Here is a 19,199-nt window from a genome sequence, read left to right as displayed (position 1 = left end):
CTTCCTTGGGAAATGGATAGCCTCTGTCCATTTCCTCTGATGAGGAGTGGAGAATTAAGTTCAATAACATTATCTTTATATGCAAAGCTTATAGTACATACGAACGTTGATATAGCAACCTCTAACACAATGCCTGCTGTGTTTAATATAGTATCCCTTCATTCCATCATGGGCTCAAAGCTATTTATCTGTCCACAGTTTGCTTTTAAAGGCTCAAATTAATGCATACTTAATATATAATATCTTCAGTCTAGTTTTTCTTCCTCTCATTTTCTTTTCCCTGTGTCTAGAAAAAATATTATTGGGGACTTACTATGTATATTCAGAAATGACTTCACGTACACTTGATGGTGGAATGGGGTAGGGCTAAAATTCTACATTCTTGAGATATATTCATACCCACAGATAGTTCTTTGGCCCTGTCAGTGTGACTTAATTGCCTCTACTTGAATTATCTATCATTCTGTTTTCCAGTTCCTTTCATTATTTGTTCTTTTCTCTTTGTCTCCTATCAGTCATAATTTCTTGATTTTTCTTCTATACTTAAACCTTGAAAGATGAAGGAAAAGATGACAGAGATGGCAAAGATACTGCAAACAACATAGCCATCTCACCTTTGCTTGAAGACTTCCACTGAGGGAGAATCTACTACATCTTGAAGCAGAACTTTCCATTTGTATATAGCTCTAATTGTTATGAAGTATTTCTATACCTTTTACCTCAGTTATTGCTACTAGTTCTGCTCTCTGGGGCCTCTTCCACAAGACAGCTATCATATTCTCCTGGAGTCTTCTTGTTTAGGCTATACATCCTCAGTTACTTTAACCATTTCTCATATGGCATGACTTGAAATCCTTAACCTTCCTAGTCACCCTCTTTTGAGCATTCTCTACCTCACCAATATTCTTCTCTCTACCCACCCTCCCACTAGTCCTCCACACCTGTTCTTTTAAACTGGGTCTGGCTATCTTGCTCAGGCTGGATGTAGAGTAGCCACTCATGGGCTTGTTCCTATGCTGATCAGAACAGAGGCCTTGACAAGCTCAATTAATGACCTTGCCCATTACGTCTCTCCCCAGGCAGCTCAGTGGTTCCCATCTCCTACTCCTGGGGGCTAGTTCCCCATATTGGAGTCAAACTTAGTGCAAGCATGTGATTGGCTTTAGCCTACTACAGCTCCAAACTCCTGAGCTCAAGCAATTCACCAGCCTTGACTTCCTCAGCAGGGATTATAGGCATGCTCCACCACACCTAGGGCTCAATGTCCTTCATAAAATGTTGTGCCAGAAATAAACACAATACTTCAGATATGGTCTGATCAGAGCAGAGTTCAGCCAGACTAACCGTCCTCTAATCCCAGACAGTAAACTTCTCTTAACATATCCTACAATCACATCATCTTTTTTGACTACCATATTCACATTGTTACCTCATATTGAGCTTATGGCCCACTAAAGCCTCAGGTCTTTTCAGATTAACTGTTATCTAACAGAAATTTTAAAGAAAAATCTTTGCCTATGTTCATGAAAGGAGTACTAGCATTGACACCTCTTTTCACACTCAACTATATACAAAATCAACTGTCATCAACAGAATATATTTAAAACACATGCCTGTGTACAAAACTCACTATGAACCTGAGCATCACCAGGAATTTCAGACATAACGAAGGAATAACAAATCAGTTCTCAACTATCCCTTACCTGAGTTTTCACCTCGCTTATGAGGCAAACAATCCAATCTGTCTGAAGGGCTATCACTGGCAATGTCTTAAATACTTTGTCTAGTAATAGGGTCATCTCTGTCTGCTGATACAATCACTTGTAGTTTGCTCAAACTATTCTGATTCCCTTTCTGGTTCTGGTGGGAACGTGGTGGGAATGGTCCAACAGATAATGGTCACTAACATTTTAAAATACTGCTCCAGCAAAATAACTTGGCAAGAAACCATTAATAACATTACAAAAGGCAGCTCTAAATTACTAATAATAAAAGAAATAAATCAATATTCTAAAATTTCACTTCACACTCAACACATTAGCAAAGATGACAAAACAAAGAAGTGGTGAATATTGAAGAATTGCAGGGAGACAGGCACATGAAATCTACCTTTGGTAGAGCTGTGAATTAACCCAATCATTCTGGAAAGAATTATGCTACAAAAATAGTGACCAAAATATATATTCCCTTGACCCAGAGATTACACTGACAGGCATATATCCTGAGGTTAGAGACAGAAAGAAAGATACCACATAGACCAATATGTTCATTGCAGTACTTTTTGTGCTACCCAAGAACAGATGCTGATGTCCATTGACTGGGAATTGGGTAAACAATTTGTGGTACATGGATGTCATGGAATATTATCATACCATAAGAAATTATGAATATGAAAAACTCAGCAGAAAAAAATATACACAATTACTAAACACTGAAATGGAAAGAACAACAAAAAATAAAACTGAATTCTGTATAATCAAAATAACTAAGCTTAACCCTGGTAGTGCAGTAGATAGAGTACTGGGCCTGGAAGCAGGAAGACTCATCTTCCTGACTTCAAATCTGGCTGCAGACACTTACTAGCTGTGTGACTCTGAACAAGTCCCTTAACCCTCTTTGTCTCAATTTCCTCATCTTTAAAGTGAACTAGAGAAGGAAATGTCAAACCACCCCAGTATCTTTGTCAAGAAAACCCCAAATGCGGTCATGAAGAATCAGACATGACTGATTTTGAAAAATGACTGAACAAAAGCCCTGGAGAAGAGTCAAGAATGGCTCCCTCCCTTATTGGCAGAAGGGGAGACCATGTGGAATGTGTAGTGCTATATACAATGACACAATTGACGTATTCCTTAGTTTGGTTAAGCTGTCCCTCTTCTTTTTAAATTAATTACAAGGGATAGTTCTTTGGGTAGGGAAGGGGGGGGAAATATTTGGAAATGAAAATGGTATAAAAACAAAACATGTCAATAAAAACAAGGTTCATACCCAGCAAAACTGAGTATAATCCTTCAGGGGAAAAAATGGTTATTCAGTGAAATAGAGGACTTTCAAGCATTCTTGATGAAAAGACCAGAGCTGAATAAAAAATTTGACTGTGAAGTACAAGACTCAAGTGGAACATGAAGAGGTAAACAGGAAAGAGAAATTACAAGAGACTTATTAAGGCTGAACTGTTTACATTCCTGCATGGAAAGATGATATTTATAACTCATGAGACCTTTGTCAGTATTAGGGTAGTGTGAGGGGAAAAAATTATATGTATGTATAGACAGATAGATAGATAGATAGACAGATAGATAGATAGATAGATAGATAGAGGACACAGGGTAAGTTGAAGATGAAGGGGTGATATCTGGAGAATAAAATTAAGGGGTGAGAGAGGATTATACTAGGAGAAGGAGAAAGGGAGAGGTAAAATGGGGTACATTATCTCGCACAAAACGGACAAGAAAAGGTTCTTACAGTGGAGGGGAAACGGGAAGGTGAGAGCAAATGAGTGAATCTTATTCTCATAGGATTTGGCTTAATGAGGGAATAACATACATACTCAATTGGGTATGGAAATCTGTCTTACCCTACAGGAAAATAGAGGAAGGGGACAAGAGAACAGGGTGGTGATAGAGAGAAGGGTAGAATGGGAAAGGGGTAATCAGAAGGAAGTACTTCTGAGGAGGGACAGGGTCAAAAGAAAGAATAGAATAAACGGGGGGGGGGCAGGATAGGATTAAGGGAGATAGAGTTAGTTTTCCACAACATGTCTACTATGGAATTGTTTTGCATAACTGCACATGTATGGCCTGTACTGAGCTGCTTGCCTTTTCAATGAGGGTGGGTGGGGTGGGAGGAAGGGAGAAAATTTGGAACCCAAAGTTTTAAAAACAAGTTTCCACATGCAACTGGGAAATAAGAAATACAGGAAATGAGGTACAGAAATCTCTCCTGCCCTACAGGAAAATAGAAGGGGAAGGGGATAAGAGAAGGGGGGGGAGAGAGATAGAAGGGAGGGCAGACTAGGGGAAGGGGTATTCAGAATGCATGCCATCTTGGGGTGGGAGGAGGGGCAAGATGGGGTGAAAATTTGGAATTCAAAATCTTGTGGAAGTAAATGTTGAAAACTAAAATAAATAAATTTATATTAAAAGATAAAAAAAATAAAACTAAAAAAACCCCACAAGGTTCACAAAGAAAACAAAATAACTTGGCAAGACTTGGTCCCCTGCCTCATAGAAGAAGCAAGTTCAATTTGGATCCATAATGTATGCTGACTCAGTAAGGGCTTTGAATGTTAGAAAGCCTGAATGATGAATAATAAATGAAAAAAATAAATTTAGCATATTAATCTTGCCAGGGATTTCTATTTACCTTTCCAAATTGCCTCCACATGTTAAAATTATAATTATCAGCATAGATTTTTTTTTAAATGAAGGCATTACAACACAAAATGGCCTTTCAAAAAGATTAAAAAAATGTTCATCATGTTCTAGCTTAGGTTTTTTTTAAAAAAGACCATAAGATTTGATCTTTTGTATAAGTTCTAGCTTGACATATTTTCCTCCAGACTATTCCTTAATATAAAAATGACATTCTGAGGCCAAAAATGTTGAATGAATTAAAGTCATCATAGCTTGTATAAGTAATTAAAGGAAAAAGATTCCTTTAGCTTACAAATCTATAAGAGAGTCACTCATGTAAATTGTAACCTGTAGGGATTGCATAGTTATTAAAGAAAACAGATGCTGGCTGACTAAATCTTGAGCCACTGCTTCCTTAGATATGTTGCCATTATGATAATCAATGCTAACAAGGTTGACTTAATTAAGGAAAATTGTACCTTTTAACATTCATTTATATGTTTTCTATTCATGATGAATACCAGATTTCATGGCAAAATGAATTATTACAACCAAAGAGTCAGCCTTAAAATAGTGGTTTACATGTCCGACACAACACAAATTAGAAGCACCCACAAGATTAAACCTAGTGAGAGCACAAGGTCTGTAGTCAAAGAAACAGTTTAATTGGTTTTAATTGTAATTTCCTGTTGGCCACAATATATAATTGTTTATTTAAATTAATTCTAAGGTTATTTTCAGTTAAAAAGTGAGTTATGAAATTTCTTTTAAAAGAATTTTTAAAAATCCTCCCCCCCCAAAAAAATGTTGCACTATTTACACTTTAGTGTACAATGATTAAAGTTTAATTCATGTGATTAATTCCAAGGAAATCTGTAAATGGATTGGTAATTTTAAAAGTTTAGCCACAGGACAAACCACTATGATGGAAAGGCAGTTCATTTTATCTTAACCCTTTACCGTCCCTTCTTTCTGTTCTTCAGACACTGTTGCCAACTGCAACAGGAATGGAGGGAGGTGGCAGCAGCAATATGAATTCTCATTATTTTTCTGAATACAGCTGATGGCACATAACATCAGTCCCTCCATCACTGTCACGGATAGGTCAATGTTAACAGCCACTGAAAGGGCCAGCCCAGCTATAATTATTGATAGATTTTAATGCTACATGTGCATTATTCAACTCTACTGACTTTGACTGTTTAGGCTACATCTGTAGAGACAATGAAATAAAAAAGCAGTCCTGTTTAGATAGGCAGGGTGGCTCAGTTGGGAAAGAAATTCTGAATGGATTAGCTATTTAGACTCTTGAATACACTGATTAATCCTGTAGCCTTCCACTTTGCTTTAATTATGTAGAACTAAATGTGGAAATCCCAATGTCTTTTCTTAGCAATCTCCAAGCTGTACTTATGGTATTGCAACATTTCAGCAGCCCTTTCCATTTAGTTTTTTTATATCTGACTTGTTTTTTTCAATTCTCCACCCAGATTCTTTATCTTATTGTCTACTGCAGGTATTTTTTTTTAAATGTAGACTATTATGGTTTCACTCACTTTTTTTATACAGTGTCTCTATCTTTAGATTTGTTGTTTTATTAAGTATTTTTTTTTAATTTGAAAAGGTAGGGGAAAAAAAAGGTCCAGCTAGGGTTTCTGAAGATATTGTGACAGAATCAGAGTAACAAATCAGGCCTCCACCAGCCACTACTCTACATTACATTCCATAGGATGCTTTTTCTCCTATAACCAACTGCTCCATTATTGCAAGGAAAGAACTATAGCATAGGAAGAAACAAAAGTCATATTTTAATCAACATACACATGGTCCAAGGAAGACACACTGGATATAATTCTTTTTCTTTCTCCCTTTAAATAACAAGTTTACTGCTAAAAACGAACATGAGATTCATCTCTTTTTAGCTGGAAAATGTCTTTTTCTTCACCAATAATGGCCATGTGCTTATTTTTCAACATTAGTTTCTCTAGATCAACCAAGACACTACCACCAAAATCAAGAAGCTCTTAAGTTACTTGATGATAATCCCTCTCCTTAAGTCCTTTTATTATATAACCCTCTGTTTCTACCTTGCAAGGATTTTTTTCGCCTAATATTCAGAACATATAAAGCTCAGGTTATACTACTATCATTTCATTAATTTTCTTTTGTTACTTTTTTTTAAACTGGACCTGTAATTTTATCAGTACCAATTAAGTAAGCAACACTCTTGCTAACTCTTTTGTGGTTTTACTTGCAAATAGTTTTTACTTATTAGTTAGCAGACCCATACCTATTGTCCAACTTATTTCTAAGAATTGCTTGGAGGCAATGAGAAGTTAGTTGACTTGGCCAGGGTCACACAGCTGTTATGTGTCAGATGGGAGACTTGAATCTGGGTATTCCTGACTCCAGTGCCAGCTCTATCCACAACACCAAGTGAGACAGAATGAAAAGAGAAGGTCAAGAATAGAGTTTAGTGGGACACCTTTGGTTAGTGAGCATGTCATGGGTGAAGAACCAATAGAGAAGACAGAGAAGTTGAACAGATAGGAGCAGAACTAGGTAAGAAGAGTATCATGAAAATGATGGGGTTGAACTAGGTTCCATGTAGCTTGAGATTCTGTGATTATCCTTGCTTCCAAACCACATTAACCACCAATCAATTTATTTCCTAAGGCATCTGAGTTAATAAATTTGGCACATTACAAGGCAGCAGCATTGTGACAGTACACCAAAGAACACTCCAGGGATGCAAATGAGCTCTGGATTTTCTCTCTAATTTATTAACAGAGAGTAGGAATTGAGAGAGTTAAGTTCAATATTTTTTGCACAGTCCAAGGATATTTCTTCTCTCTCTTGGATTGTTATGACCTCTGAAATCCCTTCTAATTGAGATTGTGACTATCTCAAAATTGGTCCTTTTTCAACCAAGGCTGTTAATTGTGAGGTTATGACAACTCCAAAGAGACAAGGCAGAGTACCATGGGAAAAACAGGTTATTGCACTGGGGTCTTATTAATATAAATGCTACCTTTTGAATGAACAAAGAAACCTACAAAACAGGTAAAAGCTTCGTGGGACTGCTAGCTACCTGACTCTTTTGTGGTTTTACTTGAAAATAGTTTTTACTTATTAGTTAGCAATTAATGGTAACTAACATTAAGTGTGAAGGGAATAAAGGAAAGGAATAAGCATAATTAAACTGTGCTAGACATTTTTACAAATATTCTCTTTTGATCCTCTCAACAACCCTGTTGAATAGGTAATTATTATTATCTGCATTTTACAATTGAGGAAATTGAAGCAGAATGAGGTTAAGTGACTCTCTAGTAAGTCAGACTGCTAGCATGTATTTGAAGCAGGAATTGAACTTCCTGACTGCAGGCCTAGTGCTCTAACCACCTAGATACCTCTAAGCTAAGTAACTTCCTTTCATGGATCAGAGAGCATGTTTTCATAAATCCTCAGAGGAAAATTTCTGTGTATAGCACAAACACAGATTAGCTTTCCATGTTGATTCATTACTTCAGAATCCACAGGTTGCTTACATTCTCAGAATAGCCTCTTAATACAGTATGTCACTCCTATGTACATCTTTCAGATAAATATCATTGACTGATAATTCAGAGAAGAGTGATTTTTCCTAAGAGTCAAACATAGGTTTGACTCTAAGGCAAAATATGGATGGAAGTAATGAAGAGGCTCTTCTCTGAATTTATGAACTATAAAATCCTTGGAGTGCAGGGGAGATAAAGGCTAAAATATATTGTAGATACAACCACTAGGTGAACTTCAGAATACAAATTAATCAATAGCTGCTAATTGATTTCCCTCTCTGTTACTGAGAGAATGACCTAGTAGATTAATTAGTGGGAAAATGGATAGAAGAGTCTGGTTTCTAACTTTGATTCTGTCACTATGTCACCTGAAGTCCTTAATCTTTCTGTACTTTCAAGAATAAACTAATAGCCATTAAAGGAGTGGGGAAAGAATTAGAAATTCTGACTCTATAACTAACTAGCGCATTATGACAATAATGTACATAGCATCTTTCCCCCCAAGCAATATTTTCAGAAAATCTAGCAAGACTTTTTTTTTTGCTTTCTCTTTTTGTATTAAGAAAGTCTTATGAAAAACATAGAAATATAAAGACTGGGACACTGCAAAGAGAAAATGAATAGAAATCATAATAGGGAAAAGAATACCAATGGAAATGAAGAAAATGAGTCAAATACAACAGGATAAATAAAGTTTTTAAATGTCTGTATTTAATCTTCAAAAAGTGTGTTAATGGACAAAAGTATAAGGACTTATACCAGCAGTATCAAAGAAATAGAAATGGATCCCTGTGGTCTGCATGTCAACTTAGAATACTACAAATTAACATTATCTATGTTGCATTTTATTTTTTATTAATTTTGTCAAACATTTCCCAATTATATTTTAATCTAGTTCAGGCAGCACCAGGGAGTTTCATGGGTTTGATACTTTTGCCTTCCCTGGCACCATAGGTGAGCATAAAGTGTGGGCTGAATGTGTGAACACTAGTACAAGAGCATTTCAATTGACTCTTTCCTTTCCCCTCAGTCAATTATATACTTAGCTTAATCATGAGGTGGAAAATGTATGAAACCACATTCTTCCATTACAAAAAAATTTTACGTGGTAAGACATTCTGTTTTGTTTTTTAAAGGTAGAGCCAATGGGAATGTTTCACAAGAAGCACTGGTACACCTAGTATACACCTTACGTCTGACACCAAAGATCATCTAATAGTACAAAACACAGTTCTGTGCCCATCACTTAAAAAAAAAAAGCATCACTAAAGGCAATACTGCCAAGAGCCCAGGTTATAATTTCATGACATTTAGGAAAGCTGAAATAAGTATCTAAATACCATGGATCATGGATCTAATCTGACACAAGCTTTCATTATTTTCTAACCTATTCTCCTCATTGAGTTTAATTTCCACAAATTTAAGTTAATCTTTTAAAGAAAGTAAATAGGATAAGGATATAAAAATCTGTTAGCTAAATTCCTATCCACATATATCTTTTCCATATGCCCAATACTCACTGCTTCTAATATACCATTAGGGCCATGAGCTAAGAATCAGATGAAGGATATCTAGATGTGAAATTAAAAGTAAAACTAGAGATTAGGTTTAAAAAGAGGTGCAGTGCTAACAAAACCCAAAGATTAATGTCATTGGTAATTAATAATTATTGCTTAAATGCTAAAAGCAATATGATATAGTAAAACTAGGAAGCATCCATGGGGGAATTAAGGAAGTGAAATTTAACATATGAAATCAATATAAAACCTTATGATTGCACAGAAAATTAAATGGCAAGGAAAGATAAAAATAAAAAGATGAGGAATTTGAGAAGCTCTGAAGAAATGTCCTTAAGATCCAGGGAATAGGGAATAAACTCACTTCCATCGAGGACTATGGCTGCTGCCCTAAAATGTTTCATTTCCTCCACAAGTGCCAAATGCTAAGAAACACTGACCAGTCAGTCCCTCTTTAAACTGACTTGGGATAAGATAATGTAAACTTATGATAATTACACTGGGAAAATGAGAGAATTTCCCAAATACTCTCTAGATTTGTTCATTCTCTTAACCCTCTTAAAGTAGGCTCTTAGAGATGACTCTTTTTTCTTTTTTTTTGCTTTTTGGTGAGGCAATCGGGGTGGTTAAGTGACTTGCCCAGGGTCACACTGCTAGTAAGTTTCAAATGTCTGAGGTTGAATTTGAACTCAGGTCCTCCTGACTCCAAGGCCGGAGCTCTATCTACTGCACCATCTAGCTGCCCCAAGATGACATTCTTATGGACTCATATACATTCTACCTAGTAATATCAGAGATCTCTCCAGATCCGAAGTTTCCAATATTTCACCCTGCCACATTCTTTCAAACTTCCTCCCTTTGAATATAACCTGAATGTCTCCTAAGCTATTACATTCTTTCCAACCATTTCCAATGGTGCCCATTTCTTCTTTAACTTCCCCAGACCAGGAGTATCTGGAAAAGGGATAGACTTACCCCCAAGCTCCCCATTACTATTTCCAGACCATTCCTCTAGTACAAACTCTCAGTAACCTTTCCTCTTGAGGTCCATGCTGTTATTAACAATAATGAAATTTATACACCACATTAAAGTTTTTAAAGCACGTTATATGCATTTTCTCATTTAGAGTCTCAACAGTTCTATGAGGTAAGTGTCTGTCCCATTTCACATCAGTGCCAGATTCAGTCTCTCTCCAACTCCATCTCTTGCTATGTCTTGTGGGGACTTAAATATTCATGTTGATGACCCCTTCATGATTTGAATACAAAATTCCTCAGTGCTCATGATTTCTATATAAACTATATACACATAGAAGGGTATACTGACATCTTAGACCTTACCATTTCCCAGAACTACAAAACCGCTAAGATCCAGAACTTTGAAATTTTTTATTCTCACACAATCTTCTATTCTTTTACCTCTCTCACTCTTTGACTTACACTAAATGTATCCTTTAACACTACATGTATCTGTCTTTTTTCTTTGGCTCATCCTTATTTTCCCATCCCATCTTACTTATACTTCTTTTGTCCCTAAATTCAGTTGTGCCCCAGTGATCTTCTACTTTACTTCTCTTCTGTAGAGTCCCCTGCTCCTCTCTCCTACTTCTGACCTTCAGATCCTTATCCCTTCAATCATATTTTTTCAGTTCCTTCTTGGGTTTTTAGAATATCATAGAAAAAGAGAAAATCATGAAATACAGCTGATGTCATCTGCCATAAATTTATGGCTCAAAGCTTCAAGTGAACCCTTGCTGCTACTCAACAACAATCCTTCTAACCTCACCAAATGCCATCTCTAATTTTCCACTGTCAATGTCTTAAATTTTTTTTCCACTTTTCTCCAACTCTACTTTTATGCTTATAGCAGATGGCTTAGCCTTATATTTCACTGTGAAGACTGCCAGCCAACCTGGGTTTCCATCTTCTATTTGCCAAAACTCAATATCGCCAACCATTTTCTTTTCTGTAAATGAAAGAGAGGTATCCTGCTTCTTCATTAGAGTTACATGAATACTCTACAGAAGTAATTTGTTCAAGCTCCATCCATGAAAATGTATGTTTGTATTTGGTACCTTCCTAAATAGGTCAATATCGTGTTCCTAAAACATATAATACTTGCTCCCTAGTGTAGTGTTTCAAATGTTCTGTGTTTGGTAGTGTTCCAAAGGTATAGAAAGATAACTTTTTGGTGGCAGAATTAAAAGTGGAACCTAATTAATCACTACATTAATTGGTAATTTGGCAATTTAAAGAGAATTTTTATAATGTATACCTCTTTGACAACAGAAACCTAATTTCCTAAAAGTGAAGGACATAATTTTCCCATTACTTTAGAATATTTATTTTTCTGTTTTCTACCTATACTTAGTATTTCTAGAAACTTCAAGATATTCTTAGCAGAATCACAAATAAAGCATATTCTTTTGGCTTATACAACCTGGTAAAATATTTATTTTGCTATTACATACCTTGAAGTTGCTATTTCCACTTTAGTTCTTGCCATAGCAGCTGCCCTTTGTGCACCCTCTATGGCTCGGTCCACCTTCTCCCTAGTTTTTGTGTTTCTTATTGGTATAAGTTGCTTCCTTATTCCACGGACCAGAACATTATTTTTATATTTTCCCTCTTCTTTTGAGCCATCAGGGAACACTGTACATCCATATCCATGCCTCTTGTTATTTAGCCATTCTCCTTCATACTTCATTCCATTTGAGCGCTCACTAATGCCAAAACCATTTCGTTTGTCATTTTTCCATTCTCCCATGTAAGCTTCTGTTGTTGTAGCATCAACGTGGTCTTCCATTGGGTAATAATCACAATCACCATCTCCAAAACTAATCGTTGAGTTGGCATCACTGGAGCTAATTCTGCTCATAGCTGCATCACTGCGGACAGAGCTTCGCTTACTTGAGATTGATGACTTGGATTCAGATTTCCTAAGTTTCATACTACCAAGGAGGGATCCTCTTCTAAATAAGCCTCCTTTTTTCTTACTAGTCATTAATTCAGCATCAGTATGGAAATTCAAGACAAACCCACCTCTCGTTCCAGCTGGGCTATCAGAGGTGATGTCATGGAGTACACTGCCATTGCTCTGCTCACTGCGTAGAGAAGCCAGAGATGTTCGGAGGGGTGAGCGGATCACAGTAGCCATGCCATAGGGCACACTTTGGCGCACACCATATCCATGGCGCATCCCTCCAGTCCACTGTCCCTGATAAGTACCTTTGAAAGACCAAGGCAAATAAACAAAGCACAGAATGAGTTAATCTGGAAAAAGGAAATGAAAATAAATTATCTATGACCAAAATAAATTTTGTTAGATTTAGCAGTAAAAAGAGACAACAATATAAATCTGTAATATACACATGGGAGAAAAAAAGCAAATGGGTATAATCAGGCCTGGGAATATTTTTTAAAATTTCATGTTAAACTATAATATCTACCGTACTTTCTGGTCTACTTTGTAAAATGTGATATAAAATTTCAGTTTTAGTGCTTTAATTTTTGTATTTATTTTCAAAAACCTAGTAATTGCCTTTTAATACATAACTTTAAACATGAGAGATGGCATAGCACAATGGACCCAAAATTGGCTAGTAGTCAGGAACGTTTGAGATCAAATTCTCCCTTTAATAAATACCAGCTGTGTGACTACTGGCAAATCACATGTCTCATTACCCCAGAGAAATCTCTAATCCTGTAAATTACAGATGTGATGGATGGAGTTTCCATACTAGAAGATCTCTATACTGAGGACTGCCTTAGGTGTCTTAAAACATTTATAGGGAAATCACCAGCTACAGAACAAAAACTGCTTTCAAATGATAAAGCTTTAAATTTGAGAGACCAAAATTCCTCCAGAGAAGCAAGTAGAATGACAAGATAGGAAATGTGTATTGTCTGTGAATTGCATTAATAATTCAATTAGAAGCAATCCCTTTATTAAGATTAAATATGGACAACTGGATTAGAATTTCCCAGTAACTATAATGCTTTTGGGGTAGTTAGGTGGTGTACTGGGTGGAGAGCTGGGCCAGGAGTCAGGAAGACTCATCTTCCTGAGTTCAAATCTAGCCTCAGACACTTACTAGCTGTGTGACTCTGGGCAAGTTACTAAACCCTGTTTGCCTCAGTTTTCTCATTGGTAAAATGGCAAATCACTCCAGTATCTTTGCCAAGAAAACCCAAAAAGGGGTCATGAAGAGATAGACAAGACTGAACAACAACAAAACCAAGGTGTGTGTGTGTTTGTTTGTTTTTTGTAGGGAGGGGGATGAATTAGAAAGGTGAAACTTTATATTCATTATGTTACTGAGGCATAGACGTAAGGGCTCCCTTTCACTTTTGCTACATTATTTATGTAAAATATATCTGGGAAACTCTGGGATTATTTTGCTCCAGTGTGAGAAAGTTAAATATTCAGCCTAGCTTAAGTTATAAAGAATTTCCCTTTCTCTTTAATACACTCTTTGGTTTGAGCTTCTCCAACACGGACTTTCTAGACTTCATCTTGATTCTCATACTTTTAGGGTTTCCTTTGCTGAGTCTTCCTTTTTCCTCTAGTCTTTCTTACTCAAAATTCAACAGTAGGCTTCTTAAACTTTTCCTTCTTTCAAATATTTCATCTGTTCATTCTGATGGCTTCAAATAAACTAGTACATACAACTCCCAGAAAATACCTCCCACCCTGACCGCACCCTTTACTATCTATAGAGTATCCCCATGTGAAAAGTTACTGACAAAATCATCTTCTTTTATTATTTTACTTTTCAAAGTTAACAGATTGTCCTCTTCACCAAGCTTTGGTATCACTAGATAGAACACTTTCCCCACTTCATTCAAACATCTACTAAATTATATTATTCTCTTATCCGCTTACAGTCTAACCCTTCTCTCTACCCATATAATGCTTTATCCTCATTTTGACTACTGCAATGGCCTCCTCATTGATCTCCCTCCTTCTAACATCTCTTTAGTCCAAAGTGATATTCCTAAAGCACAGATATGACCATGTCATTCCCCTGCTAAATAAACTAGAGTGGTTCCTTATTACCTCTAGGAGCAAATACAAATTCTTCTGTTTGGCATTTAAAGTACTTTGAAATCTAGATCTTTCCAGATTTATTGCACATCACTTCCTTTCTCAGTTTACATTTCAGCCAGACAGGCCTTCTGGCTATTCCCTGTACCAGATCCTACATTTCCAATCCCAATGCCCTTAAACAGTCTCTTAAACCTATATTAGATAGGTTTAAATAGAATACCAATTCTTTTCCACCTCTGCCGCCTAGCATGTCAATCATCTTCCTTCGAAGCTTAAGCTAGCTCAACACCACAAGGTTGTCTTGAATCTCACAATTGGTAGGGCCCATTCCCTTGGAAATTACTATGTATATATTTTGTATTTAGTTACATTGGTACATGTTTCTCTCCTCCACAAGCAAGAACTGTTTCATTTTTTCATTTGTCTAGTGAGAACCCAGTACCTGATGCATAGAAAGCATTTAATACATATTTGTTGAATGCATGACATTATTCACTAATATGCTCCAAACCTCTTATAGCTTTGTCATAAGCAGCAATTAAATAAATTTTCCCCTTAAATCATACCCTTATTCAAATCTATTCAAAACCAACTATTAAATTATCACACTTCCTAGTTCTCATCTCCAGCCTGTTATTGTCTTCCAAACAGGCACACTTGTTTTCTTCCTGCGCCTAAGTTTTTTCTTCTTTCCTTTCCCTCATAATTCTGATACAAGTCTATTTAATAACCCATTACTCAGTTATATATCCTATATCCTTCCAATACCTATTCCAATTCCATCTCTTTGTGAGGCATTCCCAAATGATGTAAATAACATCTATTCATGCATATATGTGTATATTTATAGATTTAGATGTACTCATCATGCACATGTTAATTAGTTTGCACCTGACTTAATCATTTCATCTTACTCCCCATCTTGAGGATAGGGATCACTTCTTTTCAATATAACACAAAATTTTTAGTTGGGTGTCATGTTACCTACAGGTATCGAGTAAATATGTAATATCTTATCATTTGCAATCTTCTAAATAAATTTCTTCTGTAAACCAATAGAAAATAGATTATCCAAAATATAATTTACCTTAATTCCCTAAAAGAGGCTCAATTCACGATATGCATATTCAAACTCAATATTTAATCACTGAAAATGCTCATTTCTACTTTTTCACCTGATTTAAAATAAAATAAAATCATACATGTATATACTTCCAACCACTTAGATAACAAAGTAGTGAACCAATTTGTTTAAAGAAAAAAAATGTACTATCACCATTACAAAACACAATACAGGGAGGCATCAAAGAGAGATACTCAAGGCTTTAGCAATTTTAAAGCACTTTTGATGAGTTTTTTTTACTTTTTCAATATTGAGCTGTTATCCGAAATACTTTAAATTCTATATTGTTAATTTATAACCAAGGCCTTCTATTTATGAAAATCAGTAAGGGAGATCAAAATTATAACCTAATTGTGACATATATTTTTTGGTTCTTAGAAGGAAACAGATACCCATGAGAATGTAAAAACCAGGGCAATTACTCTATTATCTTTGTGTGTTGATCACAATCTTTTTTTTTTAGTAGGATGATGAAATCAAAGCCAGTTCTTTTAAATAGGACAGAGAGAGCCTATACATGGAATACACTATTTCTTAAATTCTAGGGCCTCACCCAACCACTCCCAAATAAAAATTAAGGAATATTTTAGCTATTTTTAAAAAGACAATTCCAACCATATTACTCATCATAGCTCATAAATACATTATATTTGTAGTCTTATATGAAGAAAGTTTACTTTTCTTTAGCTTTGTAATCATAACATTAGAAATCCTCATTCTTAAATATTTAGACTCTTGGAATCCTAAATGTAAAAAACATTTCTTCTGTCACTGTTCTTGATAGTTAACCTATACAACTCCAAGATGCCATACATAGTGTCTACTTCTCAATTACTGAATTTTTCATCTCTCATACAGGAATTTGTGTCACACATACACAATAACATTATGAAAATGATGTGCTAAGTGAGCATTTATATTATGGGTAATATATTATAATATAATATTATAGTAATTTAGAAACCACCATTTCACGCTAGAATTTTCTTAGAATGAGGGGCAAAATTATCTAGAAATTTTAACTCATCATTTTCCTTTGCTTTTGTACACAGTCTAAGACATCTAGGATGATAGTAAAACCTGAGCTAGTGATTAAAAATATAACATCCAGTTTGTGGTTCTTGAACGAGATGCACTGGAAACATGTATTTCCTATTCTACTTTTAACTCAAGAAAAGCAAGTTAATTTTTACTGGAATAATTTCCAAAATGGTGATAGATGTAAATGATGAATTTTTAAAACAAATATTCAAAAGACTTTATTTCAGTGTTTTCAAACTCAAGGCCAAAATTACAATATATATAGTTTGTTATTCAACTAAATTGGAGTAAATATACCTTACCAAAAATTTTTAAATAACCTGGGCATACTTCAAGAAAGAAGAGAGAGACAACTTAAATATGGAAATGCCTTGAATCAACAACAGTTATTACAAGAGGTAGGTTGTACTGAACTACTAGCTAACTCTACTAGCACACTTCACATCCTATGCAATTATATGTACAGAACATAGAAAAGCTGAGATACAGAACTGATTTTAAAAAGTTCTTTAGTGATACTTTGTGATGCATTTGATCTTTATAATAGATTTACATATGATATATAAAACTAGAGAAAATAAAGGGCTTCTCTGTTACTACTTTAGAAACAATTTTACAAGTGTGGAAACATTTTCAGAAAAAATAATGATACTACAAATTATCTATAATACTATTAGTTTAGCCATTTCACTAAATCCTGTTTTCTAGTTTAAAGCATTCCAAACTGTATTTGGCTCAAAGCAACCTGCAATCACAGTGAGATTCTGACCTTTCTCTGTTACATATTTGTATGCTACACATTAATAGAAATAGCTTCTTCCAAGTTTTTCTCAACAGTAATGTTTTATAATGGGTAGAAACCCAATGAAAAGACAATAAAATGTGCACAGGAAGCATTTGGCAATTGAGCAGTGTGGTGCAATGGAAGGAGCACTGGCTCTGGAGTCAGAGGACCTGGATTCATGTCCCACCTCTGACCTGACTACCTCTGGGACTTTCGGCAAGTCAGTTTCCTCATATGTAAAATGAGGGGGATGGACTACATCCTAGGGGGTCCCTTTCAGCTCTTAATCTATGATCCCTGATAGGTCAAAAGTCAGTAAAAGGACCTCTAAGAAAAGGGGTGTTTTAAAACTAAGTAATTGATTAGTGAAGTTTTATTCTATTTTCAATTATCATGTTGAGTTTTTAGAGAACATTTCCTACTTTAGATAAAATGGCTAGGCTCAACAGTACTCAAATATGTTGCTGATTTCTAAGAAAAATCATGAGATAATTCTTGTGGAACTATTATAACATACAGCACAGATCAGTGGAAAGGGCCCTGAATTTGGAAATCAAAGATCTTCCTTTAAATCCAGGTTCTGCTAGTTACCACCTGTATAACCAAAAACAAATCACTTAATCCCTCTGATTTTCAGTTTCCTAATTTGTAGGAAAAAGATGTTGGTGATAGTACTTATACTCTTTCTACTATACCATAATGTCCCTTACTTTAAAAAAAAATCACAGAACTTAATGGAATTTATTGAGTGCTTACATGGTTGAAGGCACAAATGGAAGCATGTGCAAAGACAAAAGAAAGCAAATATAGATCTCCCATCTGATTCTGTTTATTATAAATCACATTTCAAAGGATCTGAAAGGCTTTGAAAAATATTTTCAAAGTTAATTATATGATTTACCTTGAGAACCTTTACAAAAAGTATGTCGATATTCTTTAATTCAAACACACCAGCAGTGTTTGTACACAGCAATAGTGGTTGCAGCAGATAATGTTGTTGCTGATAAATCATCTATCAGTTCTCATTATGTCTCTCTTTCTCTGTCTCTCAAAGATCTCTTCACCATGGTGAAGTTGTTTCAAGATATTGTGATATCTAAATATAACAATTCCAAAATTAACATTAAAACAGTAAATAGTTCCAATGTACAGGGGGAGACTTTTAATAAAAAGATACACTGGATACCTGCTTGGGCTTCAATATTATGTATATTAAAATTTCCCTTTATTATTTGTACTGTGCTTACTAGAAGATGAGACATATTTGGGTATCACAAATGGCCTAAACTTATGAATTATGTAATGCACCTTGGTATCAGCATAAATTCACCAAGAGTAATTCACAGTTCATACTGTGATTAAGCTATGGTAACTACATACTTCCCCTCCTCCTCTCTCAAATTACCAAACTTTTTTCAACTGCCTCCTAAGAATTTTAATTATTAGGAAAAAAAAATACAAGAAATAACTCACAGCAAATTTTAGCAATGTATGAGAATGTTGGAGCAATGAAATTACCTATTACATTTAGCAAATAAATTTCACATTCTATTCTGGGAGCTTTGAATAGAAAACTAACTCGTAATTGCTTAATTGGTGCTAGAACATCTGACCTTAAGCCTCTAATAAAGGCAACTAATAATAATAGCTAATATTTATATAGCACTTTCTGTGTACCAGCCTAAGCACTTTACGATTATCATCTCATTTGATCCTTACAACCACCTGGGCAGGTAGGTGCTACTATTATGCCCATTTTACAGGTGAGGAAA

The 19,199-nt window shown here is 35.3% G+C and overlaps 1 protein-coding gene across 3 annotated transcripts in view; it reads right to left on the bottom strand.

Moving 5' to 3' along the window:
• The window catches only part of JPH1 (junctophilin 1), a 102,673-nt gene that overhangs the window by 80,885 nt on the left and 2,589 nt on the right, over positions 1-19,199 (bottom strand). For all 3 annotated transcript variants that reach the window (XM_020971031.2, XM_020971033.2, XM_020971034.2), the window contains exon 2: positions 11,901-12,657. In XM_020971031.2, coding sequence (XP_020826690.1) covers positions 11,901-12,657 — 757 coding nt within the window. The remainder of the gene's footprint in view (positions 1-11,900; positions 12,658-19,199) is intronic.

This window comes from Phascolarctos cinereus, unplaced genomic scaffold (assembly GCF_003287225.1).
Source record: "Phascolarctos cinereus isolate Bilbo 61053 unplaced genomic scaffold, phaCin_HiC Scaffold_4;HRSCAF=312, whole genome shotgun sequence".
NCBI lineage: Eukaryota > Metazoa > Chordata > Mammalia > Diprotodontia > Phascolarctidae > Phascolarctos > Phascolarctos cinereus.
The sequence above is the reverse complement of the archived record's forward strand: the minus strand, read 5'-3'. Positions and strand labels throughout refer to the sequence as shown.